The following is a 26,309-nucleotide window of genomic DNA, read 5'->3' on the forward strand; positions in this document are numbered from 1 at the left end:
CGGGGGTGGGGGGGCTGCAGAGCCTCCGAGGCCCGTGGTCCTCCGTCCGCAGCCCGGCCGTCAGCGCCCCGGCTCCCGCATCTCAGTTTCTGGTAACACCGTGCGGCTGCTAATCCTGGTCCAACGGATGAGGGCGAGCAGCGCGTGCGGCCGCGCGCCGGGGGTCCGGTGCTCCGGGGTCCCCAGCCTTCCGCACCACTCCTCCCGACGGCCACCGCGCCAGGCCCGGAAATACTGCGCACGAGAGCGCGCGCGGCCTCGCAGACGCCCCGGGCCCGAGACCCCCGAGGCCCGCGCCATCCGCGCCACCGGAAGACGCCCGCGGGCCCCGCCCTACTTCCGGTTTCCACACCGCCCGGGGGCGCGGCCAAGCGGAGCCCCGCCCCCTCCCCGGCTCTCGCGACGCCTGCGCTCGGGGCCGCCGCAGGGGCCGACGGGAGCCGCGGCGCGCCGGAGACGGCCGAGATGGCGGTGGCGGCGGTTTCGCTTCGCGGGGCGGTGCTGGGCCCGCGGGGCGCGGGGCTGCCGGGCGCGGGGGCCCGGGGCCTGCTGTGTGGCGCGCGGCTCGGCCAGCTCCCGCTGCGGACGCCTCAGGTGAGCGCTGGGCGCGACCCCGGGCGCCGGGAGGCCCCGCAGCCCTGAAGGTCACGGCGGGGAGGCACCGGGCGCGGGCCGGGCGGCGAGCGGGCGGCCCCGGCCACCTGGCGCTGCTGCCCCCGCCGGACCCCCGCTCCCTGCCCACCTGGCGCGCCCGGGAGCAGGGCCGGCGCGAGGCCCCCGAGCCGCAGAGGCGCCCTGTGCGGAGCGCGGGGGCGGCGGGCGCGCTAGCTGCGGGCTCGGGGCGGGGGGTGACCCGGGGGGTGCGCCCAGGCCCGCCCCGCCCCGGCCTCGCAGACCCGGCCCGCGTCTCGGCGCGACCTCAGCCCGACCTCGGGCGGCTGCTCGTGACCTTGGCCCGCCCGTGTCACCTGCCGTGCAGCCGCTCCCCCGGGCAGGACGGGGCGGGCAGGGCGCCCCGCGGACGTGGCCCGCGCCGGGCGGGGGCGGTGGGCGAGGCGGGCGCGGGAGGCCGCCCCGGTGGGGCCGGGTCGGGCCCTGGCAGGCGTTGAGCCGGGCTCTTGCAGGCAGTGCCCCTGTCGTCCAAGGCCGGCCCGTCCCGGGGCCGCAAAGTGATGCTGTCAGCGTTGGGCGTGCTGGCGGCGGGGGGCGCGGGGCTCGCGGTGGCTCTGCATTCTGCCGTGAGTGCCAGCGACCTGGAGCTGCACCCCCCTAGCTACCCGTGGTCCCACCGCGGCCTCCTGTCTTCCCTGGACCACACCAGGTGCGCTGCTGGCTGGGGCAGGGTCGGGGGCACTGGGCGGGGTGGAATCCGTGGCGCCCCTAATCCTGTGCCTGTCTTTAGCATCCGGAGGGGCTTCCAGGTATATAAGCAGGTGTGCTCCTCCTGCCACAGCATGGACTATGTGGCCTACCGTCACCTGGTGGGGGTTTGCTACACCGAAGATGAAGCCAAGGCGCTGGCTGAGGAGGTGCGGGGCCTGGGGGGGAGGAGGACCTAGGGATTGGGGCCCCCGCTGTGCTGGGTGGCAGGGTCGTGATGGGGCTGTTCGTGGCAGGTGGAGGTTCAGGACGGCCCCAATGAGGATGGGGAGATGTTCATGCGGCCAGGGAAGCTCTCCGACTACTTCCCCAAACCATACCCCAACCCTGAGGCCGCCCGGGCAGCCAACAACGGAGCACTGCCCCCTGACCTCAGCTACATCACTCGAGCTAGGTAGGCGGGCTGCCTGCAGGGTGTGGGGGGGAGCGGGGGGAGGGGAGGGATGCGGGGAGCTCCGTGTGAGCCGGGGCTCAGGAGACTCGGATCCGGTCCCAGGCACGGTGGTGAGGACTACGTCTTCTCCCTGCTAACCGGCTACTGTGAGCCACCCACCGGCGTGTCACTGCGAGAAGGCCTCTACTTCAACCCCTACTTCCCCGGCCAGGCTATTGGCATGGCGCCTCCCATCTACGATGAAGTCCTGGAGTTTGATGACGGTGAGACGAGCCCACTTTGGGGACCAACAACCTGGGCCCTCTTCCCCCTGCTGGGATGCTTCCCCTGCACTCTCCTTGGCTCAGGGTGGGTGTGTCTGAGCTGGGTTAGCATCCGCGGTCCTGTCTAGCCCGGGCAGGGGGGGTCCCATTGCTTGTACAGCCTTGGTCAGGAGGCCATCTGACTGTACAGGAGGATGCTCCAGGGCTACCCCAGGTTGCATAGGGACCCCCAAGAGCAGCCCTTAGCACTTACCTTTGGCCCAGGCACCCCAGCTACCATGTCCCAGGTAGCCAAGGACGTGTGTACCTTCCTGCGCTGGGCATCTGAGCCAGAGCACGACCATCGGAAACGCATGGGGCTCAAGGTGAAAGGGTTGGGCGCGGGAGAGGGGCTGGGGGCTGGGCTTGGGTCCTTTCTGCTTCCTTCCTCTAAGCTTGCCTCGTCCCCAGATGTTGATGATGATGGGCTTGCTATTTCCCCTGATCTACGCCATGAAGCGGCATAAGTGGTCTGTCCTCAAGAGCCGGAAGCTGGCGTATCGGCCACCAAAGTGACCCTGCCCCATGGCTACTCACTGTCTTGCCTGAGGGGGCCCTGGAGCCGAGGAGCCACCCTGGACCTGTTCAGGCCTCAGCTGGCCCTCTTGGCCAAGCCCCTCTTTTTTTGGTTAAGAGGGAATGGGGCAGGAGACCAGGTTCTGGTTCAGACCCTTCAGCCCCCGCATCATGGAAATAAATTAAGTTTCTCAGCAGACACGTTTGAGCTCTTGTGTGATGGGAGCACAAGTCTGCAGGGGCCTCTGGGACTGAGACCCTTGCTCTCGAGCTCCCAGAATGTTCCTGCTGTGTCGTCCAGCCAGCATGTTGCCTGCTGACTGAGTCCAGTACCAGTTGTGGGCCGGAGAACCGCTGTTAGAGAGGGCCGCGGCACCCGATGGGTGCAGGTACCCGGTCACAGCCACAGAGGGCCTGGCTTGGCCAGCCGCGGCCCAGGGGCCTGGTCGGGTAAGCAGCCACCTGTCAGCAGGTTGAACCACTTGGCTTTCATCCCGAAGGCAGCAAGGAGCCCTTGGCAGCATTTCATGGGGGGAGAGGCCTGGCCTAAAGTAGGAGCTGCTGGGGAACGGGAAGAGCCTGCAGCCGAGCTGAGGAAGCAGAGCTGGGCAGAGGCTGCCCGGAACGTGCCCCCGGCGTCCTGCCTGGACAGTCAGAAGGGGCAGGGTGCAGGGGTTACGGGGTGGCAGCACATGGCCATGGCTCAGGGCTCCCAGCTTCTGAGTTCTTGTCCCCCAGGAGGGGAGTATAAGGAGCATCCTGGCTTGAACAGCCCACAGGTGGTGGCCGGAGTCTGGGAAGGGTGAGAGCCAGAAAGAGAAAGCAGAGCACCTGCTACGCAGCTTCTGGGTGGGCAGGAGGAGGAACGGTCAGTGGCCCGAGCAGGATGGGCACTCTGTGTGTCTGGGAAGAGGCCTCAGCCCCATGCTTCTAGGAGCCCTGGGGTTTGGAGTCCCACGTACTGGAGCCACCAAGGCCTGACTGGGTTGCCCCCCAGCTGAGGACCAGGCCCCACCTCCGCCACATTTCATCGCCCTGGGGTTGTCCCCTGCTCTCCGTCCTCCCAGCCACTCGGTCTGCTGACGGGCGCAGAGATGGGGGCACTCCGTTGGCTCAGAAGTGTCTTTAATGACTCCAGATCGCAGCCCTCCACAACCCTGGCCTGATGCTGGTGAGCAGTCAGCAAAGGTCGCCTGAGAGTTTCAGGACAGGCTCCAGGGACCTCGGGCCCGGAGGGATCGGGCCATCCTCTCTCTTCGAGACCTGGGGGTGAGGGCAAGATGGGTCATCCTGCTGGCTTTACCACCCTGCCCCCCCTTCCCCTGCTCTGCCCTTGGTACCTTTGGCGGCTGGTGGGTGGAGGCTGCAGGAAGGGGGTCCCAACTGCAGGGCTTCTGGGTGCTGCACATCTCACAGCCGGGTCGGCCGGGGGCATTGATGAACGTGCAGGAAGGGCAGGACCAGCCAGGCTGGGGAGGCGGGGAGACAGCAGCTGCTTCTCTATCCTTCGGGTGCCCAGCGAGTCCCAGGCCCACCCTGCCCAGTCCATCACCCACCTGAAGAGGGCTGGGGAGGCTGGCGTTGGCCGGCTGAGGTGCTCTGGGCAACCCCAGTGACTGAGGAAACAGGCGACTTAGTTCCCCATCTGTCTTCTGGGGGCCCAGAGGGCTGCGTCCTGCAGTAGACAAGGTGGGGCTCAGCGCGTGTCAGCTCCCCCCCCCCCTCCCCTCCACGTCAGGCACTAACCTGAGGCCTCTCCGGGGGCTGAGAGCAGATAGAGGAAAGCAGGATCCCCATCCCGCCTGACCCCATAGGAAGCAAGGCTGCGCTCGGGCACACACAGGCACCGCCCGATGACCCAGCGCTGCACAGCTGGTGGGAAGCCAAACTCCGAGAACACCTGGGGCCAGAGCATCGAGGCCAGGCAGTGTCACCAGAGCCCACGGCCCCCAGCAGGGCTCCCCGGCCCCCATGCTTACCTGCTCCTGGAGGGTCTCGATGGTGCAGTGGGGGTGAACTTGCAGGGATACGTGGGCAGAGGACGCAGCATCTTCAACTGTGACCTGTAGCCTGGGCCAGAATACAGGTCAGGGGGGAGGCTGAGTGTCCCGGAAGGCTGGGACGTCAGAGTGCAGCAGGCCTCACCTGATGGGGCCAGAAGGGAAGCAGGCCTCCCGGAGCCGGACGCTGAGGGCCACGTGATGCTGGGCCAGCAGGGCTGCTGCCTGAGCTGCCCCCTTTTCATCCCCGTCCTCGATGGCCCGGGTCAGGCGCCCCACCAGTTCCTCTGTGGGGGGAGAGAGGCCCATCAGGGCTGAACGCACCCTGCTGCTTCCAACCCCCTCTGCCAGCAGCCTTTACCTTTCTCCAGAGAGTCTCTGGGGCTCCAGCAAAGATCCACCTTGGGTTGTGGGGTCTGGAGTGTGGGCACTTCGGGGGGGCTGGGTGGGGACACAGGGCATGTGTCTAGGCCCAGGGCTTGGGGCAGGCTGCCTAGGAGGGAAGATGTGGGGTGGGCGGGGGTCTCCTGAGATCAGAAGGCCTGACGTCTGGTGTCGGTTTCCAGGACACGTGCCCTCCCTGCTTACCTGAGCCCATGCCAGGGCCCTGGACCACACGTTAAGCCAGACCTCCCCCAACCTTGGCCCTTGCAAACCCCTAAAACGTCCCTGCCAACCCCTCGGAGCTGCAGCTGCACCTGGCTTTTCCTTGGGCCCCACCTTGCTCCTGTCTAGCCCCGCCAGGCCCTTCCACCGGAGCTTGGCCACTTCTCGCCTCGACTGGCCCCACGAGCCTGCCAGGGATGCTCCCTTGGCACCCGGAGCCCCGCAGTTAGGGTGGTCTCCCCCTGGTGCCTTCAGGGACCTCCATCCTCCCTACTGGCTCTACCGTCGGTACGTCGGCCCAGCACACCTTCGGTGCTCCCACTCCACACAAACCCTCCTGGGCCCCTGCAGGCGAGCTGGCGGTGCCGCTGTCTGCCCGGCTTACCTCCCACGTGAGGCCCAGCCCACCCACTGCTGACGCAGCTCCTGTGACAGCCTCAGCCCTCAGTACTTGCAGCTGTCTGCCCCCTGACCCGGCCTGATCTGGCCCTGACTTGGCTGAGCCCCCGGGGATCACACGCACACTCATGCCTGGGGGCTTTCGGACCTGCTGCTTCCCGGCCACATGGGTGAAGGGTCCACCAGGATCTTCAAGTTTCACCTTAATGAAGCCTTCCCTGCCATCCTACTTAAAATTGCAAACCCCTCCCAGCGCTCTAGTCTCCTCCACCATCTGAAAAGATCTTACTTATTTTTGTTTCAATTATATATATATACACATTTTTTAGGGGAGGAGGTGAAGAGTGAGTGGGAGAGAGAATCTCAAGCAGACTCCCTACTGGGCGCAGAGCCTAACTTGGGCTCCTTCTCGTGAACCCTGAGATCGTGATCTGAGCTGAAATCAAGCGTCAGACGCTCAGCGGACTGAGCTGCCCAGGAGCCCCCCCAGCCTACTTAGTTGAGAGGCACCTGGCTGGTTCCACTGGTGGGCCATGTGACTTGATCTTGGCGTTGTGAGTTCAAGCCCCATGTTGGGTGTAGGGATAACTTAAATAAATTCGGGCGCCTGGGTGGCTCCGTCAGCTAAGTGTCTACCTTCAGCTCAGGTCGTGACCCCCGGGTCCTGGGATGAGCCCTGCGGTGGCGTGGCGGCTCTCTGCTCAGCGGGGAGCCTGCTTCTCCCTCTCCCTCTGGCCCCTGCTGTGTGTGCACGCGCTGTCTCTCTAATAAGTAAAGTCTTTAAAAAATAATACATACTTTTCACCTAATAAGTATTTTTGGGCCGACACACAAGATCATGGTAGTTCCAAGCGTACAACACGGCGATTCCACAAGTCTGTACGCTGCGCTATGCTCCCTGCAGTGCGTGTTTACCTGTCTTACGTGTCTGCCTCCCTTCTAGAATCTGAGGTTTGATCACGCCACACCCGCGAGGTGTGAAGTGCTCAGTCCAGAGCAGGCGCTGACTACAGGCTGCTCTCTGGGCCTCTCTTCCGCCACCGCATACGGTTTCCTTCTTACTCTCTGGCAGCTCTTCTGACACCTTCGTGGCCTTGTCCTCTGCTCCCTGCATGTCCGCCTGTCACTGTCTCTTGCTTCGCTCCCCTAGTGAGCTGGGTGACCTTTCCCACCAGCCTTTACCCTTCCGGGCGCGGGTGCAGCCCGATCCTCCTGGCTAGCCGTGTGCCCCGTGCCCTTGCACGCAGGCTCTGTCTGGGCGCTCCACAGTACTTCTCCCTCCAGCTTTGCCTCAACCACTATCTCCTTCGTCTCATTAGCCACGAACTCCTGCCAATTCCGTCTCCGCAGCGTCTCTGAAGAAGCCTCGTCTCCAGCAGGTGCCAGCCACGGTCGGTAGCTCGGATCCCGCCTGGGCGCCCCCGCTGTCCCAGCCCCAGGCCTGCCTGCCCTGCCCCTGCGCACCTGTCGCCCTCCCGCTCCCGGAGCCTCCCGGAGCCCGGCTTCCGCCCGCCGCCCCGCACAGGCTCCAGCGCTCAGCCCCGGCCCGGGCGCGTCCTCGCCGCCGCGCACTGACCATCGCGTCCCTCCATGGCGGCCCCTCGGACCAGGGCGGCCCAGCGCCGAGCGTCCCGGGCGTCGAGGAAGTGCAGGCTCAGGGCGCCGGGCCCTCCCGGCGGAGGCTGCAGGTCATGCCGGCTGGGGCCTCGGACTCCAGGCCCCTCCGTGTAGGAGACGGACTCCAAGGGCCACTCCGAACCGCCCTGCGGAAGGCAGAGTCGGGCCACTTAGGCGGCCCCGGGGCGGTCCTCGCACCGCCGCGCCGCGCCCCCGCCGCCCGCACTCACCGCCCCGGGGCCCGCGCCCAGCAGCTGCAGCCGGAGACGCCCGGGCCGCTCGGGGTTCGCGCTCAACTGCAGCCTCCGCAGCTGCGCCTCGGCGTCCGGGCCCGCGCCCAGCGGCCTCACCGTGGCCTGCACCGCCAGCAGCACGGCGGCCGGGCCCGGGCCCGAGGGCGGCGCCATCCCATCTCCGGTCCGGCCGCGCTTCCGTGGGCTCGGGGCTCCGAGCGCCTCGGCCGACCGGAAACTGGGGCCGCGCGCTTGGGGTTCCGGCCGACACCAGAGCGTCGGAGCGCCAGCCTCCCGGTCCCGCTCCGCCCGGGACCCACACGGCCCGGAGGCTCGGCGGCGGGGGGGGGATCCAACGGTCCGCGCCCACCCCCCAGCGTCCGGCCGGTGCGGGACGCAGTCCCCGGGCTCCTTCCGGCCCGCCCCCCGCCCCGCCGGCCCACCCCGGGGGCCGCCAGCCACTCGCGGGAGCGCGGGCCGACAGCAGGGGCGGGACGCGCGAGGGGCGGCAGCCAATGAGCACCAGGGGAGGAGGCGGGCTCGGGCGGCCCGGAGCGTGACGGACAGGCGACGCAGCCAGTCGGAGCGGGCGCGAGGAGTGAGCGACGTCAGCCGCCCCCAATGGCGCTCCGAGCTCCAGGTCCCGACGGCCGGAGCCGGCCACTCAGGGGCGGGGGGCCGGGCCTTGCGGACGCTTGTTGTTGTCCGGCCCGGGGAAGCAGAAGTCGCTCGGCCGCTCCTGCGCTCGTTCGGGCCTCGGGTGGCGGTCGGCGGGCAGGTCGGTCGCGGCAGTCGGTCGCCGTGCAGGGGCGAGGCTATGTCGCGGTGGCAGCCCGGCAGGGCCGGCAGGGCCGGGAGTAACGGGACGTCGCCGCGGAGCCTCTTCCCCCGGATACAGTGCGGCCCGAACGGAGGCCGCGCCGCCGCCCTCCGGTCCTGAGGAGCCCGCGCTGCCCGGAGCCCACAGCGCCCTCTTACCCGCGCCGACGTCCGCCGGCCCGACCCGGCCCGGCCCCAGCGAGCGCCGCGCCAGCAGGTGGGTGTCCGCCCGGCGCCGGGCGCCCAGGTCAGGCCTCCAGAACTCCAGCTCCCAGCGGACTTGGCGCCGGCGCGCGTGCGCGACCTGGGGCGCGCGGCCTCCTGGGACGTGTAGTTCTCCGCGGCGGGCTCGGGGCTTTCCTTGGCCCGGGCGGAGAGGCGGGTGCGGCCGCCTGACCCCGGAGCGCCCCGCGGCCGGCCCCGGGCCCTTCGGGGGTCCTGCGGCCTGCCTCTGCCTCTGTTCCGCGCTGTCCAAGGAGCTCGGCGCACTTGCGGAGAGGGACGGAGAAGCCTATGGGTTTCCTGTGCGCCTCGCTGGGGAGCCCGTAGGACTGGGGAGAGCGCTGCCCAGGTGACCGACTGCAGGCCCCCGCCTTGGTGTGCGGGTCCTCACCGGGCGCAGGAGTCGGCCCCTGGGCTACTGCAGGGGTCCCGCGGGCTCGCGGCGACGCCCCCCACCCCCCTTGGTGGGTGATGCTCTTGCGGCGGGACGGCCGTGTCCCGGGAGATGAAGCCCCAGACCCTAGCATGAGCGGGACCCCAGGGCGCCCTGGGTGTCGGGGTGGGGAGCAGGGGCTGGCCGAGCTGGAGCTTCGGCTTGCCGCCCTCAGGTAACAGGATCTGCTCTGCCTCTCCTGCCCGTGCCGACGGCAGGGGACGGACCCAGCTTGTTGCTAACGGCTCCACTTACCAGCAGGGAGGCCAAAGGCTGAGCCCCAGGGCCCAGGTCCTCATAGACTGGCCTCCCGTCCTCAGGCAGCACTAGCCCCTCTGAGCACAGGACCCCCCCCCCAAAGGACATGAAGCTGTTGGAGAACTCCAGCTTCGAGGCCATCAACTCACAGCTGACAGTGGAGACCGGCGATGCCCACATCATCGGCAGGTGAGGCCCGGCCTCCAAGGGCTCCCGTCTCCCAAGTCACCGCGGCCCTGCGTTGAGCCCCATGGGTGGCAGGCTCCATGGTCCCCCCTGCCCCCTGCAGGATCGAGAGCTACTCATGTAAGATGGCAGGAGACGACAAGCACATGTTTAAGCAGTTCTGCCAGGAGGGCCAGCCCCACGTGCTGGAGGCACTGTCTCCGCCCCAGACCTCAGGCCTCAGTCCCAGCAGGTGAGCCGGGGCAGAGTCTGCCCGCCCGGGGCCGTGGGGTGCAGCGCCTGTGGGCTCATGCTCTTCTCTGTGCAGACTGAGCAAGAGCCAGGGGGGTGAGGATGAAGGCCCGCTGAGCGACAAGTGCAGCCGCAAGACCCTCTTCTACTTGATCGCCACACTCAACGAGTCCTTCCGGCCTGACTATGACTTCAGCACAGCCCGAAGCCACGAGTTCAGCAGGGAACCCAGCCTCAGCTGGGTGAGGGCCGGGTCAAGGGTGGGCCCGCAGCCCCCAGCTGTCTTTACCGCCCTGCCTACTTCAGTGGCCTCTGGCTCTGCCCCGATGACGCGTCCTGTCCTGCAGCCTAGTCACCCCAACTGTGACCGCCCTAGGTGGTGAATGCAGTCAACTGCAGTCTGTTTTCGGCGGTGCGGGAGGACTTCAAGGCCTTGAAGCCACAGCTGTGGAACGCGGTGGACGAGGAGATCTGCCTGGCCGAGTGTGACATCTACAGGTAGGCTGGCATCCCTGCAGGTGGGCCCCGGGTGTGTGCGGCACTTGGGCCTTCATACTGCCTCTCGCCTCACGCCCCCCAGTTACAACCCAGACTTGGACTCAGATCCCTTTGGGGAGGATGGCAGCCTCTGGTCCTTCAACTACTTCTTCTACAACAAGCGGCTTAAGCGGATTGTCTTCTTCAGCTGCCGCTCCATCAGGTTAGCACCTGTCGGCCTCCTTTCCCTTAGCTCCTGTGGGGCCCACACACCACTTCCCCCACTGTGCCCACGCCATTCCTGATTTTGTCCTCCCTGGACCTCCTCCCTGGGGTCAGCAACAGGCCAGGGGTAGGCAGTCCTAAGACCAGTTCCCACACCTCCCCCAGTGGATCCACCTATACTCCCTCGGAGGCAGGCAACGAGCTGGACATGTTGCTGGGGGAGGAGGAGGAGGAGGAGGAAGACGGCAGAGGTGGAGGCAGTGAGGGCGGACTCGAGGAGACCAGCGCTATGGAGGAGGACAGGTGTGTGATGGTTGCTGTGGCCTGGCTCTCTGGAGTCGCGTGGATGGGCAGAGTGGGTACCCCCTGGCCTGATCTGGCTGTCGGCTCCTCTGAGCTCACCGTGCGCCGCCTTCTACCCAGGCTCCCGGTGATCTGTATGTGAGGCCCAGGAGCAGAGGCCCCAGCTTCATTCAGCTTCAACCAGTGCCTGGAACTGCCCACTCCAGGGGCCCCAGGGCCTCCCCAGCTGGTGGCCAGCCCCTGGCCCTGCCTCGGGCACCGCACCGCCGAGGCCACGCCCACCTAGCCCTTTGGCTCCTGCCTCCGGATGTCTACTTACCCCACAGGCTCCAGCTGCCCCTGCTGTGGTTGGACGATAGCACAGGGCCTGGTGGGAAGAGTCACTGCCCTTTCCCAGTGAACTGACAGAGGCAAGGACAGCTGGACTACAGAGTTTATTTTTATATTTTGTCCGGATCGGGCCTGGGCCTGCACACTCCAGCCCTAAGGGCCTGAGACCCAGTCAGCAGGCCCCTGTGGTCACCACCCTGGGCTCGTCCAGCCCCCGGCGCCCACCTGTACCCCCTCCCCCACCTCGCCCGTTGGGCAGCGTGCACTGAGTGTCACTTTGCTGCAGCTGGTTTGTTTCCAATAAAAATTTCTGTGACTTAGTGGGGACCTAGGCTCTGCGCTGTGTTGGGGGTTGGGTCTGCGTCGAAGGCGGGGCCTACCGGCGTCTGGTAGCCTAGCAACGGTAGCAGGGCCGTTAGGCGGCCTGGACCTGCAGCCGCCAGGATGGAGACCGAGGTGTCAGATGCGAGTGACAGCCAGCTTCTGGACCAGGACCTGTATGATACTGACAGCTACGACGTCCCGGACCCAGGGCTGCTCAAGGAAAGGAATGGTGAGGGGGCCCGGCCTCGCCCACGCCCCCATGACAGCAGGCACACCTCCCTCAGGCCTCCTTACACCACCGCCCTGCCGCAGCCCCGGGCAGTCCCTTGACCCGGTGCCCGCAGCCTAGAGCCAGAGCTCCGAGACCACTCTGACAGCGCTCCCCCTGCTGACCCGCAGACTCGTTTCCGGAGCCAGTCCCACCGCTTTTTACCAGCAACTCTCGGCAGCAGAACATGACCCCGGGTGCCCGCGCCCGCCAGCTGTGGCTGCTCCTCCGTGCAGGCCTCCGAGACTTCGTGGAAAAGGTGGGGCTTGCCTGTGGCCCTGCCTCTTCCTCTAGGCGTGTCTAGCATTTCCCCCACCTCTTCCCCTAGGTGTGGCTAGCACCCCCCACCTCTTTCCCTAGGTGCCTAGCACCCCCCCACCTCTTCCCCTAGGTATGCCTAGCACCCCCCTGCCTGGGGCCCCCACCTCTTCCCCTAAGTGTGCTTAGGACCCCCCACCTCTTCCTCTAGGTGTGCTAGAACCCCCCACCTCTTCCCCTAGGCGTGCCTAGCATCCCCACCTCTTCCTCTAGGTGTGCCTAGCACCCCCCACCTGTTCCCCTAGGCGTGCCTAGCACCCCCCACCTCTTCCCCTAGGCGTGCCTAGCACCTCCCCCACCTCTTTCCCTAGGTGTGCCTAGGACCCCCCCACCTCTTCCCCTAGGTATGCCTAGCACCCCCCTGCCTGGGGCCCCCACCTCTTCCCCTAGGTATGCCTAGCACCCCCCTGCCTGGGGCCCCCACCTCTTCCCCTAAGTGTGCTTAGCACCCCCCACCTCTTCCTCTAGGTGTGCCTAGCACCCCCCACCTCTTCCTCTAGGTGTGCCTAGCACCCCCCACCTCTTCCCCTAGGTATGCCTAGCACCCCCCTGCCTGGGGCCCCCACCTCTTCCCCTAAGTGTGCTTAGCACCCCCCACCTCTTCACCTAGGTGTGCCTAGCACCCCCTCACCTCTTCCCCTAGGCGGGTGCCCTGCCTGACACCCTGAGGCTCCACTAGGCAGGCACACTACCTCTCCAGCTCCCCATCCTACCCCATCATTGACCACAGGCCTGCCCCTCCTGGCCCATAGGAAAAGAGAGCCGAGCTGTGCGTGGCACGCTTGACCCATGGGCTAGAGCTGCTGCGCCATCTGAAAGTGGCAGCCGAGCTGTGCTGGGTGGCACAGGATCCAGTGGGCAGACGCTTCGTGGTGCTGGATGGTGCCGGCTACCTCCACCTGCACAGAGAGGATGGCTGGGCTTATGAGAAGCTACAGGCCCCAGCCGTGCTCACTGGGCTGGTGGCTGTGCCTGGCCCCCTGGGTGCTGTGAGCCACTTCGTGGGCTGGGGCCCGGAGGGGCTGGCCATACTAAGGCCTGACTTCAGCCTACTGTGGCTGAGCAAGCCAGGGGTGGGCGGGATGCCGGACCACCAGCCCATCTGCTGCCTGCCAGTGCCCAGCCTGGGGCTGTTGCTAGTGGCATTGGCAGGTGGCAGCCTGGCGCTCTGGAAATTCCGTTCAGGGGGTCGCCGTCTGGTGCTGTGGGGCTCACCTCTGCGGCTGCCACCAAGCTCTGCAGTTACACTCACCCGTTTGGTTCTGGGGCCCCTGTCTTCCCACCAAGTCCCATGCTGCTTCGCGGCCTATGGCTCTGCCGTGCTCATCTTTGATCTGCACACCTGGGCCCTCGTAGACGTCCGCCGGGACCTGCACAAAATGTGAGGGAGGGACCTAGTGACCGGGAAAAGAAGGACAGTGTGGGGGAGGGGTGGGGGTGCTGCAGAGGTGAGTCCGGGAGGGTGAGCAGCCGGTGGCAGGGGCTGCAGGGGCCTCATCTTCCCCTTCAGCACTATCTCGGACTTGGCCTACTGCCTCGAGGTAGACGCAGTGGTGACAGCCTCTCGGGACAGCACGGTGAAGGTGTGGGAGACCGACTGGCGGCTCCGGATGGTGTTCATGGGCCACACAGGTGTGCCACCCCACCGCAGCCCCTGGGGCCCGCCTGTGTCCACCGCGGGCTGCCCGGATGCCCGCCCCAGTGCCCGGCTGCGCCCAGCGACCGTGCCCTCCCACAGGCCCTGTGACCGCCGTGGCCGTGCTCCCCAACTCGTCCCTGGTGCTGTCCGCCTCGCAGGACGGGACGCTGCGCACGTGGGACCTGCAGGCGGCGGCCCAGGTGGGCGAGGTGGCGCTGAGCGGCTGGGCCCGAGACGCGGCGGCGGCGCGCGTGGACCGCCTGCTGGCGCCCGCGGGCCCGGGCTGCCCGGTGCTGTCGTTGAGCGCGCGCGGCGTGGCCCTGTGGCGCCCCCGCGAGCTGTACGCCCCGCTGGCGCGGCTGTCGGCGCCGGTGCTGCTCGTGCAGGTGGCGCCCGCGCTGCCCGCTGCCCCGCGCGCCCTGCCCGCGCGCCTCGTGTGCGCCTGCGCCGACGGCTCGGTCCACCTGCTGGCGGCGGCCACGGGACGCCCGGTGAGCGCGCTGCTGCTGGGGGCCGCGGAGCCCGCGGCCGCGCTGCTCTACTGCCTGCCCCACGAGGCACTGTGGCTGCTGACGCGCGCCGGCCACCTGCTGTGCGCCACTGCCGCGCGCCGCCCCATGCGCCTGCTGCTGCGGCTGCGCCCCCCGCCCGCCCCCGCGCCGCGGCCCTGCTGCCTGCACCTGTACAACCACCTCGCCGACCCGCGCAGTGCCCTCGCTGCCTGGGAGGCCGTGCGCCGCCGCGGCGGGGAGCTGCCCCCTGGCCACCTGGCCGGCGCCTGGGACGACAAGAACCGGTGGGTGCCGGGCCTGCAGGGGGGGTGGGTGGCAGGGCCCGCGCCAACGCGCTGATGTCGCGCTAGGTACCTGCCCGTGGTGGGCCACACGGATGGCACCCTGTCGGTCCTTGAGTGGCGCCACGCGAAGACCGTCTTCCAAACGGCGGCACACAGCCCAGGCCCGGTCACCGCCATTGCGTCCACCTGGAACAGCATCGTGTCCTCGGGTTCATACCTCCCCTTGCCCCGCGGCCGGCCTGGGAACCCTCCGTCCCGCACAGGGTCCAGCCCCGGCTCCTGCCCCCACAGGCAGCGGCGACCTGACCGTGAAGATGTGGCGAGTCTACCCCTACGCGGAGGAGAGCCTGAGCCTGCTGCGGACCTTTTCCTGCTGGCACCCGGTGGTGGTGCTCTGTGCGCTGGGGAAGCGGGTCACTGTGGGCTTTGAGGACCCCGACACTGCCACCTACGGCTTGGTGCAGTTCGGCCTGGGCAACAGCCCCCGCTGTGATCACCGGCCCCAGGATGACCCCACAGACCACATCACTGGTGAGCGGGCGGGCAAGAGTGAAGCCCAAGCCACCATGTGGCCCTGGTCCCTGACCCCAAGCCTTGGTCCCTCAGGCCTGTGCTGCTGCCCCACGCTCAAGCTGTATGCCTCTTCCAGCCTGGACTGCACCGTCCGCATCTGGACGGCGGAGAACCGCCTGCTGCGGTGGGCTGGGGCTGGGAGGGCGGAGGGCGGGGTGGGGGCCTGTGGGCCACTGGCTGGGGTCTCCTACCTCCACCCCCACCAGAGCCTGGCAGCTTGGGGGCGGGGTTGTCCCTGTCCCGGCTTCCTGCTTGGTGGAGCGGGCCAGACCCTTGCCCTGCACTCCCCCAGGCTCCTGCAGCTGGACAGCCCCCCTCAGGCCCTGGCCTTCTGCAGCAACAGTGGGGACCTGGTGTTGGCTCTGGGCTCCCGACTCTGCCTGGTGTCTCATAGGCTCTACTTGCCCACATCCTACCTGGTCAAAGTATGCAGGAAGCCCAGGACGTGCAGGAGGCCGCTGCTGTGGGCAGACAAGCCCCCGAGGCCAGGGCTATGCGTGCCTTTCTCCCGTTCAGAAGCTGTGCCAGAATGTCCCTGAGGTGCTGGATGACCCTCCACTGCCCCTGACCAGCCAAGAGTCGCTGACCTCAGGCCAGCTGCAGAGGTTCACCAAGCTGCATGGGGCGGCCAGTCTTAGGTGTGCCTGCAGGCCCCGCGGAGCGGTCCTGGAGGCCCCTGCCTGACTCCCTGAGTCAGGGCCTGGCCGTGCGGCCCCAGAGCTCCCAGGCCACACGGGCCACCCCAAGCCTATCCTAGCCCTCCCATCCCTCTTCCTGACTGCTGGCTGTGCCCTGCCAGAGGCCTGGCCACCCCCACCCCCAGGTCTTTATCCCAGCATCCGCCCCATCCCGCCGCTGATGATGCTGGTGTCCCACCTCTATCTGTCCCTGTCTGCAGCACAGACTTGTCTTTCATCCATCACCAGACGGGAACACCTCAGCAACCAGTGTTGGAGGAGGTGGGTTGGGTCCCGACCCCCTCACCACCCCAAAGTCCCAACCTGCACCCTGCACCCTGCCCAGGCCCAGGCCACTCCCTTTCAGTCCTTGGGATAGGTCTGGGATCCCTGTGGTTGTCTGGGAGGCAGATGGCAAGACCGAAGGAGGACTGAGCTGGCCCTTGACCCTTGGCCCCGACCCCAGGACTTGGAAGCCCTAGTTACTCGGGATCAAGACCTTCAGCAGCTGAGACTGGGGCTGGTGGTCCCAGCAGCCCAGCCCCCACCTTCCTGGCAACAGCAGCAGGAGGCCTTTGACAACTACCTGTGCCTGGTCTATGGCCCGGGCTTTCTGGTAAGTGTGAAGCCTCCCCCAGCCACCCTTTGCCCAGGGCCTCCGAGGCTGCCTGTCTCCCCTGCATCCCTCCCAGGGCGTGCCTTCTGGAAGGGAGTCCCAGCAGGAAAGCACTGTGACCCTCATAGTGGAGAGAGAGACCTGGGACGTGTGCACCTTGCCCAGAGCTGCCAGCAGTGTTCGGCAGGCGGGGGTCTGTGCCGAAGCCCCAACAGTGCCAGCAGCCCACTCCCTACAGGACCCGGGAGCCGTGGGCCAGCACCTTGCCCACCCTCCTCAAGTCCACATGCCCACCCCACACACACACCGGGGGGTGCACAGCAGGGCATCCCAGGTAAGGCTTCCCACCCCTCCCATCTCTACCCTGACCCTGTGACCCTGCTGCCACCCTGTGACTCCTCGTCCCTCACCCAAGCTGCTGGCCTGCTCCTCCCTGAGCGGTAACCTGGGCCTCAGTCTGGACCTGCAGCTGCAGCGGCTCCCAGGGGAGAAGCGTGTGGGCCCGGGCCCACCGACCCCCAACCTTCAGCACAGGGTGAGGGGGGCTGCTGCCTACCCCAGAGCAGGGCTGCAGGGGCACTGAGGGTCCATGCTTGGCTCTGAGCCCCTCTCCTGTCCCCAGGTTCCCCTCTTGACAAAGAGGCAGCCCAGGGAGCTTCTTTCCAACCTCCGAGGCTTCTTTCCTGCTGCCATTGAGCACTACAAGGTGAGAGTCCCTTGCTCTTCCCAGAGGCACCTCCCTCATGCAGAGGCAACTTTCTTATGCACCCCATCTTCCCTTTGCTGCTAATCTTGCGCTCGAGTCTGACTTGAGAGCCATGCCTGCCTGCTGCCCTCCACCCACCTCCTGGCCAGCCTGGTTGTGGTGCTGCTGTTCTCTGTGGGCCCTGACTCCTGGCTCTCTGGGGACCAGCTGCCAGAGGCCCAGAGATTCCCAGAGAAGACACCGGGCGAAGCCAGAGCCTCTGCCAGCTGATTGTGCCCGCATACCTCCTTCCCGGTTAAAGTGCTGGGTGTGTCCTGTATGGACTTTGTCTGGAAGACCAGAGTCCTCTCCATTTAGAGCAGCAAAGTCCATGGATGTTGGCTTTGCAACTTGCTACCTTCCCCACCTGTCCCACCCTAGATACCCAGGGGGGGCCACACTCTGGCCCTGTCATCTGCCTGGGTGGGTGCTGATCCTTCCCGTAGCTGTGCCATCGACCCAAACCCGCAGCACCCCCTCCGAGCTCCTCCCACTGACCCCCTTCATTGCTATAGACAGCTCTGTTCCAGGGCTGGGGGCCTGGTCCCTGGAGAGCATGTGGGGGTGTCAGCGCCCCCCAGCTTCTCCTCAGTCGTCACAGCTGCCATCTCACTGACTACTCTTCTGCTTGGTTTCTTTCCAAAGGTCCTCTTTGCCTGTTTGTGTGTTTGGGGGTGTCAGCTGAGAAAAGAGGCAGAACTGAAATGAAATGAAAGCATTTATTTGGGGTCTTAGAATTCCAATTCGGGGAGCAGAGATTTGGTAGCAATCCAAATCGAGTCCTACTGAGGAGTAAAAGCCAGGGGACTTTTTTTTTTTTTTTAAGATTTTATTTATTCATGAGAAACAGAGAGAGAGAGGCAGAGACACAGGCAGAGGGAGAAGCAGGCCCCAGAGGGAGAAGCAGGCCCCATGCAGGGAGCCCGACAAGGGACTCCATCCAGGGTCTCCAGGATCACGCCCCGGGCTGAAGGTGGCGCTAAACCGCTGCGTCACCCGGGCTGCCCAGCCAGGAGACTATCAGCAAATTGCAGGAGCACTAAGAGACTTACACAGTTGTTCTCCAAAAGTTAGGATTGGAAGAGGTAATTACATTGCACACTCCACTGGTTTTCTGAGTACTTTAGTTTGTTTACAGGAAAATAGCTTTGTCGAGTGTCCACTTTTTTTTTTTTTTTTTTTAGGATCTTATTTTTAAGCAATCTCTACACCCGATGTGGGGCTGGAACCCACAACCCTGAGATAGAGAGTCACAGGCTTCGGGACTGAGCCCCCAGGGGGCTCTGCAGAGTGTGCACTTTATTCTGGTCAAAGATGCAGGGCAGCATTCCTGTGTTCAGCGTGGCCGGTTCCATATGATTCCTCTTTCAAAAACAGGATAGAGGGGATCCCTGGGTGGCTCAGTGGTTTGGCGCCTGCCTTTGGCCCAGGGCGCGATCCTGGAGTCCCGGGATCAATTCCTGTGTCGGGCTCCCGGCATGGAGCCTGCTTCTCCCTCTGCCTGTGTCTCTGCCTGTGTCTCTGCCTCATTCTCTCTCTCTCTATGTCTATCATAAATAAATAAATAAATAAATAAATAAATAAATAAATAAATCTTTAAAAAAAAAAAACAGGATAGAGTTTTAGTTCCCAAATCGTCTGTAATGTTCAGAGGTTTCACCCAAGTTCACGTGGACAGGGGGTGTGAGCCCAGTTGAGCTGCCCGAGACCTGGCTGGCAGCAGGGGCTGGTGCTGGGGGTGCCAGGTGCCCCCTGAGGTGGGGGTCAGCTCGGCCTGTCAGCCGGCCCCCCGTGTTTCCTTCCCCAGAACCTGCAGACGCCCATCTGCTTCCCGGGCAGCGTGCCCAACTCCGTGGTCCTGCAGTACATGTGGCTTCCCGAGGAGGTCAGCGGCCTCAGGGCCCTCGCCCAGATCTCCAGCCGAGGCAGACACGAGGCAAGGGGGCGCGGGGATCCCCGCCCTGGGGCTCTGCAGGCAGGGGCCTGAGTTCCCCGCAGTGTGCCAGCCCAGTGGTCACCTGTGCCCTCCGCTGCGCAGGCGAAGAGGAGCCTGGATGACGTGTGGCTGCCACGGCGCATCAGGCGGCGCCAAGCCAGGAATCACCAGAAGCTGATCCAGTGGTTGGGGGAAGAGGAGGAGGAGGAAGAGGAGGAGGAGGAGGAGGAGCGGAATCTGGACTGGGCCTCAGATTACCTGAGCACAGAGGAGCAGCTCTTGGAGTTGGAGGATCTGGAGGCGCAGGTAGGCGCGGGCGGGGGCGGGGCTGCGTTGGGAGTGGAGGGGGCTGCCGCGGGAGGGGCGGGGCTACGGTGGGAGGGGGCGGGGCTGCGCGGGGAGAGGTCTGCAGCCGCCCCCCCCCCCCCCCCCCCCGCGCCCCGCAGGCCCCCGAGAACCTGGCCCTGCTGCGCGCGGGCGCCAGGACCGACGCCAGCTCTCGCCGCCTCTCGTACCCCTACGGGCGCTCGCTCTGGAAACAGCGCTACGGGCATCTGCCCAGGTTCCTGCATTTCTTCGTCGTCCAGAACTGGTTCAAAAAGCTGTTCCCCATCTTCACCCTGGAGGTTCGGGGGCTCGGGCGCCGGGGAGGCCCAGGCTGGTGGGGGCGGTGGGGCCGTGCAGGGCACAGGGCGTCAGCACGCGGTGCCCGCAGGCCTACCCCGAGGTGGGCACGGCGGAGGGCCTGGCCTCGCTGTTCACCGATCTGCTGTGCGAGGTATCCTGGGCCGACTGCGTGCACATCCTGCGAGCGCTGCTGAGGCTGCTGCCCGACGTGAGCAGGGACCTTCGGGACCGGCTGCAGGACGTCCTCGTGCGCCTGCTCAACCTGGACCGGCCCCCCAGCCTGGAGGTGCGCCGCTGGCCCCGCCCACCGGGCCACCCCGGGGCCTTGCGCCGCCCACTGCCCACGCTTTGCTCCGCTGTGCTCAGGACCCCACGCAGAAGCGGTTCGTGATGCTGGCACTGCAGCTGCTCCTGGCCTGCTCCCTGGAGTCCCGCGAAGTGGTGCTGGAGCTCATGTCCTACTTCCTGTACTCGCCGGTCTCCTGCTGGTGAGTCTTGCTCCCCTGCTCGTCCTCCCGCCAGTGGGGGAAGGCGTCTGGAGCAGCTCCCCTCACCTGTCCCAGGCCCGAGCTCAAGAAGCTGCTGGACGGGCTGGGCCTGCAGGACCCACAGGGCTTCCTGTTCAAGGAGATGATGACCTGGGTCCAGGGCCCCGACACCAACTCCAAGGCTGCCCTGCGCAAACGCTGCTGCCAGAAGCTGGAGGAAATGATCCACTGGCTGCAGGTCCTGGTGGGCAGGTGTGGGGCAGGCCACTTGCGAGGGAGCCTCCTGTCTCTCCCCCAGCCCCCAGGCTTTCCCCAAGTCCCTGAGGGGGTGGGGAGGGGGATCCAGGTGAGGCGGGCAGCACTTGCCTTGCTCTGCGCGGGACCCTCATTGGTCCACTTCTGTCCCCCAACCCTCCATCTCTGGGCATCTTCCTGCCCCTCCCCAGGAAGGAGTCTGCTGCCAGGTCTCAAGGCTGGGGGCCACTGGTGCCTCTTGATGGAGGGGAGCCTCTGCCTTGGGCTTGGGGGGCGATGTCGACTGGCTGCTTCCCCCCACAGATGGAGTCCTTGCAGCCTTCTGTAGCCAAATTGTCAGAGATGCTGCCCAGGGTCTGCGAGCCCTCGGCACCCACACCTTCTCCCAAGGAGGTGCTGTCACAGGTCTCTGTGCTCTCCGGGTCACCTCATGAGTCAGTGATGCCCTCGGTCCCTTCCTGGGCCCCCTCACTAGTGGTCTCACCCGGGAAGCTGGACTTGGCCACCCTGGAGTCCCCAGCCAAGAAGGTGCTTTCACCGATGCACTTCACACCGACCAGGCGCATGCTGTCCGAGACCCTGCTGCACTTCTCCCGCTCTGAGGGGCGCTTGAGCTCCTCAGTGCCCACTATACTTCGGGAAGAGCCACTGCCGCTGGAGCAGACGGACTGGTCACGGTCACAGATGCTCGACCTGGGCCCCATCGATGCGCTGAACTTCTTCTGTGAGCAGCAGCGGGTCCGGCAGCAGCGCTTCCTGCAGGAGGAGCGGCAGGGCCTGCACCCCAGCCCAAGCCCGTCGGTGCCCAACACAGTACTGCCTCAGCCCCGGGACTGCTGGTAAGGGGGCCCCCACACTGGGACAGGGCCTGTGGGGGGCAGCCGAGGGGCCAGCCGGGCCACACCTACCTCCTTATCTCTGCAGGCACTACCCCATCCTCCGGCTTCAGGAAGCCAAGCTCCAGAGGGCTCCAATGAGACTGAGGGGTGAGTGGGGACAGGGGTTGAAATGCACAGCACCATCTACCTCCACCCTAGCTGGGGTCCCAGTGGGCACTGACCCCACCCTGAAGCCACACTGTCCTGCTGGCCCACAGGCTGGATGCGGTCCCAGCTCTGGGTGGCCCGTACCCTCAATGCCTCCATCCGGATGCTGAAGCTGCCACTGCCAAGGGTGGAACTTCAGCCTTTCCCCCCCGACTGGCCCAGGCCTGCCCGTCCGCTGCCCCCACTGCTCCTGCAACCCGCTTTGCAGCGATACTTTCTCCTAGATGATTCGAACCCTGACAGCTACAGTTGACCAGGCTGGTGGCCCAGTCTCTTCCTCCCCCTGGCATGGAGTCGGGATGTGGCTCTCCAGCCAGCTATTCTTTTCTGGAAATAAAGTTCAGAGGTCATGGCCAGAAAACTGGATGCCACCTTTATCTTTAGGGGCTGCAAGTGTGAGCAGGACAGTCTTGCTGGTGTGATGGATCTGCCAGTGGCCACCTGGAAAGCAGGAACTGGGGGCACGGTGGAATGTGGTGTGGTCGGCCCTTGGCGGAGCAGCATTCCTGGTGGGTGTGTCTGTCTGCCAGGAGAGAGGCCCATCACGTGGGCACATCTCAGCTCAGGCACGTGGCCTGTATTTATTAGTAAGTTACTGGGGTCAAGATAGTGGGGACTCATGGGCCAGTGAGTGGCCAGGCACGGAGGAGATGAGAGAGTCTAGATGGCTCTGTGTGTGTGTGTGTGTGTGTGTGCACGCGCGCGTGTGTACGTGTGTGTGCGCGTGTACGTGTGTGTGTTGAGGGGGTGGGGGCCTGAGTTTGTTGGTGCTTTGCTACCCTTGGCTAGAAGGGAGAAGAATTGATGAAGGAGTCCCATGTGCTTTTATCCAAGAAACAGCATCCTTTTGACCCTTGTATCTAAAAATTGCCAGGAGACAGAACTTATATGTTAAGTACAAGATCTCAGAGGGCTTTGGCTTCCTTCTGAGCCATCAGGGCCTCCCAGGGCACTGGTCCCACAGCTTGTGGGGCACTCGGCCCATGTGTGCACTCGCTATTAGGTCTGCCTTCTTTTGCTTTGTTTTTTAAAGATTAATTTATTGGGCGCCTGGGTGGCTCAGCAGCTGAGCATCTGCCTTTGGCCCAGGGCATGACCCCAGGGTCCTGAGATCGAGTCCCACAGTGGGCTCCCCACAGGGAGCCTGCTTCTCCCTCTGCCTGTGTCTCTGCCTCTCTCTATGTCTCTCTCATGAATCAATAAATAAAATCTTAAAAGAATATTTTTAATAAAAATTTATTTATTCATTTGAGGGAGACAGTGTGAGTGAGCAGCGGGGAGGAGTAGAGGGAGACCATTCAAGCAGACGCCCCACTGAGCAGGACCGCAGCACCAGGCTCCATCTCACGACCCTGAGATCACCGTCTGAGCCGAAACCAAGAGTCAGATGCTTGACCAACGGAACCCTCCCAGGGCCCCCTGGGTCTGCCTTGGTGAAGGGCTGTTCTAGCTTTTACATTCTCCTTTTGGGTTGTGGGGCAGCAATTTCTTACCTCTGAATGTTTTCAGCCTCTGACTTCAGAAGTTTTTTCTCAGTGTCTTTTCTTTTCTTTTCTTTTCTTTTCTTTTCTTTTCTTTTCTTTTCTTTCTTTCTTCTCTTATTTATTTATTTATTTATATTTTTTTCTCAGTGTCTTTCTAGATAAAATTTATCTCTCACACCTTTCCCACAACCCCAGAACTGTGCCTGGGCTCTTGTCATGGTGACTAGGGCAAGAATTGCCCAGTCTGGAGAACTAAAGACATGACATTTGTATAAAAGGGCCATGCCGCCTAAAGCAAGGACTGTGGGGTGCATCATAGTCTGCTTCTTCTGGTATTTCATCCAAATTATAAAAAGCAATCAATTCTTGTAAAACTACCAACAGGAGAGTGACGCCCAGGTGGCTCAGCCAGTGGAATGTGCGAATCTTCTTAGGGTTGTGAGTTCAAGCTCCATGTTGGGCATATAGCTTACTTTAAAAAATAAAAGTTAATTAAAAATAAATAAAAATATATTAAAAATATCAACATGAGGGGCGCCTGGGTGGCTCAGCGGTTGAGTGTCTGCCTTCGGCCCAGGGTGTGATCCTGGAGTCCTGGGATCGAGTCCCACATCGGGCTCCCTGCACGGAGCCTGCTTCTCCCTCTGCCTGTGTCTCTGCCTCTCTGTGTCTCTCATGAACAAATAAAATCTTTTAAAAATAATAATAAATAAAAATATCAACATGAGAGTAGGGCAAGTTTAAACAAGTCAAAAACCCACTAATTATAAAGGGAAATATTAGTATATGTTTATTAATACATATTAATATAGTTATTTTATTTTTTTTTTAAATTTTTTTTAATTTTTATTTATTTATGATAGTCACAGAGAGAGAGGCAGAGACACAGGCAGAGGGAGAAGCAGGCTCCATGCACCGGGAGCCCGACGTGGGATTCGATCCCGGGTCTCCAGGATCGCGCCCTGGGCCAAAGGCAGGCACTAAACCACTGCACCACCCAGGGATCCCCAATATAGTTATTTTAAAATTAATATATTAATCTATACCATTCAGAGAATAAAAAGGCCAGAGAGTGAGAGGAGATGTCTGTAATACATGTAACTACATGTGATGAAGATGAAGTGGCATAGAACCAACTTGCTTTTTGGTGTCGTCGTCATACCTACACAAGGTGTACCACTGACATTCCTAGAAGAGAGAAATCTATTGAGAAAGTAGATTAGGGACCCCTGAGTGGCTCAGCGGTTGAGCGTCTGCCTTCAGCTCAGGTCATGATCTCAGGGTCCTGGGATCGAGTCCCACATCGGGCTCCCTGCTCAGCGGGGAGCCTGTTTCTTCCTCTATCCTATAACTCAACCCTGGCTTATGCTCTCTCTGCCTCTCTCTCTCTCTCTCTCTCTCTCAAATAAATGAAATCTTTAAAAAAAGAACTTCAACAAATCAATAACTTTTAAAAATCACACAACGCAACAGAAAAAATGTACAAAAAGCTGGACTGGAATTTTCACTATAGAAGAAATCAGGATAGCAAACGCACACACGTATTCCCTTCACTTCCTAACAGTGTGGCCTTAAGGAGTTACCTGGCTCTCTGAGCCTTGGTTCCCCATGTATGAAATGGAGATGATGATGCTCAGAGGCTGCGCACTACTGTCATGAGTAAATGAACTTTTTTATCTAACAGACTTAGGAAAATAATGCCTAGCACAGATGATAAAGATAGGAAAGCCAGACCCCATGGGCAGCCCCAGTGGCGCAGTGGTTTAGCGCAGCCTGCAGCCCAGGGTGTGATACTGGAGACCTGGGATCGAGTCCCATATCAGGCTCCCTCCCTGCACAGAGCCTGCTTCTCCCTCTGCCTGTGTCTCTGCCTCTCTCTGTGTGTCTCTCATGAATAAATAAATAAAAATCTTTAAAAAAAGAAAAAAAAGCCAGACCCCTTCCTCGCATCATTTACAAAAGTAATGTTCAGATGATTTGAGGATTGCAATGTAGAAACTGAAACAATAAATATATTAGAGGTAATTTAGAAAAATATTCCCTTAGAATACTTAGAAGGAAAAAGAGACAAATTTGCAGATTAAAAAACAATATGGCAAAAGATGCCATAAAATCAAGGACAAACCTCAAAGTGAATTGTATATTCAAATGTAAAGCTGAAAAATTTAGAAGCAAATATAAAAGATCTGGGATAGCAACTGAGGAAGCGTGCTCAGACACGCCCAAGATGCCATCTGTGAAGGAAATCAGAAAGTTGGACTTTATTGACTATTGTTTTTTTGTTTTTTAAGATTTTATTTATTTATTCATGAGAGACTCACGGAGAGGCAGAGACAAGATGCGGGGAGCCCAATGTGAGACTGGATCCCAGGTGCCCGGGATCATGACCTAAGCCAAAGGCAGACGTTCACCTGCTGAGCCACCCAGGTGTTGGTGCCCCAAGTCTATCAAATTTTAAACTTCTGCTCTGTCAAAGGCCATGTCAGCAGGCTGGAAAGACAAGCCATGACCAGGAGAAGACGCTTGCACGTGGCCTGTCCACAGAGAACATCTAGCTTGAAAGAAAAAAAAAACAGCTTCCAAAATTAACTATAGAAGCCAAACAATCCCACTAGAAAATGGGTGAAAGAAAAGAAAAGAAAGAAAATGGGTAAAAGAAGCAAACATTTCAGCAAAGACGAAATGTTCCTCATCCCCAGCAATTAGAGGAACGCAAATGAAGAACACCTAAAATAAAAAAGCTGACATCGCCAAAGCTGGTGAGGATTCGAGCAACCGGGTCTCCACACGCTGCTCGCGGGAATGCCAACCGGTCCAGACACTCGCAAACCATTTGGCAGTTTCTGGAGAACAAAACATGCCAGCACTAGGACGCAGCGGTCCCATCACCGGGCATTTACCCCAGAGAAATGAAGATTGATGCCCACACGGAAGCCTGTACACAAGGCTTTAGGCTGCTTTACTCGTCACAGCCCCAAACTGAAAATGACACAGAGGTGCTTGGGCAGGCGGACGTGCGCCCGCGAGCTCTGTAGCAGCAGGATGAAGTGGTTGACACGGCGACAACCTCCAGAGGTCCTAGGCTGCGTGATTCCACTTCCGTCACACTCGTGAGGTGACAAGCACGGAGAGGAAGCACAGGCCCGTGGGTGCCGGGGGAGGCCGGGAGCACAACAGCAGGATACCGTGGGGAGGGCCCTGCTCCCTATTTCGATGGCGGCGCTGAGGGCAGAGGGGGAGGTTCATGCTGAAAGGTTATGGGTTCTGTTGGGTGATGAAAACCTTCTGGAGACACATGGTGGTGATGGTTGCACAGACCACGAGTGTAAATGCTACTAACTATACACTTAAAAATGTTCAGGGGCTGGGATCCCTGGGTGGCGCAGCGGTTTGGCGCCTGCCTTCGGCCCAGGGCGCGATCCTGGAGACCCGGGATCGAATCCCACGTCGGGCTCCCGGTGCATGGAGCCTGCTTCTCCCTCTGCCTGTGTCTCTGCCCCTCTCTCTCTCAGGAATAAATAAATAAAATCTTTAAAAAAAAAAAAATGTTCAGGGGCACCTTGGCTGGCTCAGTTGGTGAAGCATG

The 26,309-nt window shown here is 62.7% G+C and overlaps 4 protein-coding genes across 16 annotated transcripts; 3 read left to right on the plus strand and 1 right to left on the minus strand.

The window, feature by feature from the left end:
- Positions 1-434: 434 nt before the first annotated feature.
- Positions 435-2,789, plus strand: LOC129502532 (cytochrome c1, heme protein, mitochondrial). Its single transcript, XM_055314204.1, has 7 exons — positions 435-594; positions 1,125-1,321; positions 1,403-1,529; positions 1,617-1,774; positions 1,877-2,037; positions 2,302-2,402; positions 2,488-2,789. Exons 1-7 carry the CDS (start codon positions 466-468, stop codon positions 2,590-2,592), a joined length of 978 nt encoding a protein of 325 aa, XP_055170179.1. The 5' UTR covers positions 435-465; the 3' UTR covers positions 2,593-2,789.
- Positions 2,790-3,700: 911 nt separating this feature from the next.
- On the minus strand, positions 3,701-7,881 carry SHARPIN (SHANK associated RH domain interactor). 2 transcript variants are annotated; one of them, XM_055314202.1, is made up of 9 exons: positions 7,445-7,881; positions 7,174-7,360; positions 4,954-5,085; positions 4,738-4,879; positions 4,572-4,662; positions 4,339-4,492; positions 4,149-4,267; positions 3,933-4,061; positions 3,701-3,855 (listed from the first exon to the last, which is right to left on the minus strand). In XM_055314202.1, exons 1-9 carry the CDS (start codon positions 7,619-7,621, stop codon positions 3,772-3,774), a joined length of 1,215 nt encoding a protein of 404 aa, XP_055170177.1. In that variant the 5' UTR covers positions 7,622-7,881; the 3' UTR covers positions 3,701-3,771. The 2 variants fall into 2 exon arrangements, with proteins under 2 accessions (XP_055170177.1, XP_055170178.1); XM_055314203.1 differs by lacking the exon at positions 4,954-5,085.
- A 464-nt stretch (positions 7,882-8,345) lies between these two features.
- On the plus strand, positions 8,346-11,251 carry MAF1 (MAF1 homolog, negative regulator of RNA polymerase III). Of its 5 annotated transcripts, none has more exons than XM_055314208.1 (8): positions 8,346-8,483; positions 9,283-9,368; positions 9,469-9,597; positions 9,673-9,838; positions 9,973-10,094; positions 10,177-10,296; positions 10,413-10,601; positions 10,722-11,251. In XM_055314208.1, exons 2-8 carry the CDS (start codon positions 9,286-9,288, stop codon positions 10,741-10,743), a joined length of 831 nt encoding a protein of 276 aa, XP_055170183.1. In that variant the 5' UTR covers positions 8,346-8,483; positions 9,283-9,285; the 3' UTR covers positions 10,744-11,251. The 5 variants fall into 5 exon arrangements, with proteins under 5 accessions (XP_055170183.1, XP_055170180.1, XP_055170184.1 ...); XM_055314205.1 differs by having other exon boundaries at positions 8,351-8,483; positions 9,097-9,368; XM_055314209.1 differs by having other exon boundaries at positions 8,351-8,483; positions 9,097-9,368; positions 10,464-10,601.
- A 106-nt stretch (positions 11,252-11,357) lies between these two features.
- Positions 11,358-26,289, plus strand: WDR97 (WD repeat domain 97). 8 transcript variants are annotated; one of them, XR_008662979.1, is made up of 25 exons: positions 11,358-11,484; positions 11,655-11,782; positions 12,594-13,222; positions 13,352-13,473; positions 13,580-14,276; positions 14,343-14,485; positions 14,568-14,807; positions 14,883-14,973; positions 15,142-15,274; positions 15,366-15,487; positions 15,748-15,808; positions 15,993-16,142; positions 16,219-16,476; positions 16,558-16,677; positions 16,765-16,848; positions 18,695-18,823; positions 18,926-19,129; positions 19,270-19,449; positions 19,539-19,736; positions 19,817-19,938; positions 20,014-20,176; positions 20,497-21,032; positions 21,118-21,179; positions 21,624-21,826; positions 25,015-26,289. XR_008662979.1 is itself a non-coding variant. In XM_055314197.1 (24 exons), exons 1-24 carry the CDS (start codon positions 11,376-11,378, stop codon positions 21,659-21,661), a joined length of 4,719 nt encoding a protein of 1,572 aa, XP_055170172.1. In that variant the 5' UTR covers positions 11,358-11,375; the 3' UTR covers positions 21,662-22,404. The 8 variants fall into 8 exon arrangements, 6 of the variants coding, with proteins under 6 accessions (XP_055170172.1, XP_055170168.1, XP_055170171.1 ...); XM_055314197.1 differs by lacking the exon at positions 25,015-26,289 and having other exon boundaries at positions 21,624-22,404; XM_055314193.1 differs by lacking the exons at positions 21,624-21,826; positions 25,015-26,289 and adding an exon at positions 21,290-21,616.
- The last annotated feature ends 20 nt before the right edge of the window (positions 26,290-26,309 follow it).

This window comes from Nyctereutes procyonoides, unplaced genomic scaffold, assembly GCF_905146905.1.
Source record: "Nyctereutes procyonoides isolate TBG_1078 unplaced genomic scaffold, NYPRO_anot_genome, whole genome shotgun sequence".
Lineage (NCBI taxonomy): Eukaryota > Metazoa > Chordata > Mammalia > Carnivora > Canidae > Nyctereutes > Nyctereutes procyonoides.

What these genes read in the sequence shown, in the direction of transcription:
- LOC129502532 (XM_055314204.1), top strand. Translation starts at nt 466, where the DNA reads ATGGCGGTGGCGGCGGTTTCGCTTCGCGGGGCGGTGCTGGGCCCGCGG. An exon ending in TCTTCCCTGGACCACACCAG is followed by an intron (nt 1,322 to 1,402) that starts GTGCGCTGCTGG and finishes GCCTGTCTTTAG; the next exon opens with CATCCGGAGGGGCTTCCAGG. An exon ending in GGAAACGCATGGGGCTCAAG is followed by an intron (nt 2,403 to 2,487) that starts GTGAAAGGGTTG and finishes CCTCGTCCCCAG; the next exon opens with ATGTTGATGATGATGGGCTT.
- SHARPIN (XM_055314202.1), bottom strand. Translation starts at nt 7,621, where the DNA reads ATGGCGCCGCCCTCGGGCCCGGGCCCGGCCGCCGTGCTGCTGGCGGTG. An exon ending in CGCCATGGAGGGACGCGATG is followed by an intron (nt 5,086 to 7,173) that starts GTCAGTGCGCGG and finishes CTTCCCTCCTAG; the next exon opens with GCAGCCTGCCCCAAGCCCTG. An exon ending in GCCTCCCCAGCCCTCTTCAG is followed by an intron (nt 4,062 to 4,148) that starts GTGGGTGATGGA and finishes CCGCCTCCCCAG; the next exon opens with CCTGGCTGGTCCTGCCCTTC.
- MAF1 (XM_055314208.1), top strand. Translation starts at nt 9,286, where the DNA reads ATGAAGCTGTTGGAGAACTCCAGCTTCGAGGCCATCAACTCACAGCTG. An exon ending in TCAGGCCTCAGTCCCAGCAG is followed by an intron (nt 9,598 to 9,672) that starts GTGAGCCGGGGC and finishes TTCTCTGTGCAG; the next exon opens with ACTGAGCAAGAGCCAGGGGG. An exon ending in GCCGAGTGTGACATCTACAG is followed by an intron (nt 10,095 to 10,176) that starts GTAGGCTGGCAT and finishes CACGCCCCCCAG; the next exon opens with TTACAACCCAGACTTGGACT.
- WDR97 (XM_055314193.1), top strand. Translation starts at nt 11,376, where the DNA reads ATGGAGACCGAGGTGTCAGATGCGAGTGACAGCCAGCTTCTGGACCAG. An exon ending in GAACAGCATCGTGTCCTCGG is followed by an intron (nt 14,486 to 14,567) that starts GTTCATACCTCC and finishes CTGCCCCCACAG; the next exon opens with GCAGCGGCGACCTGACCGTG. An exon ending in TGCACAGCAGGGCATCCCAG is followed by an intron (nt 16,477 to 16,557) that starts GTAAGGCTTCCC and finishes CCCTCACCCAAG; the next exon opens with CTGCTGGCCTGCTCCTCCCT.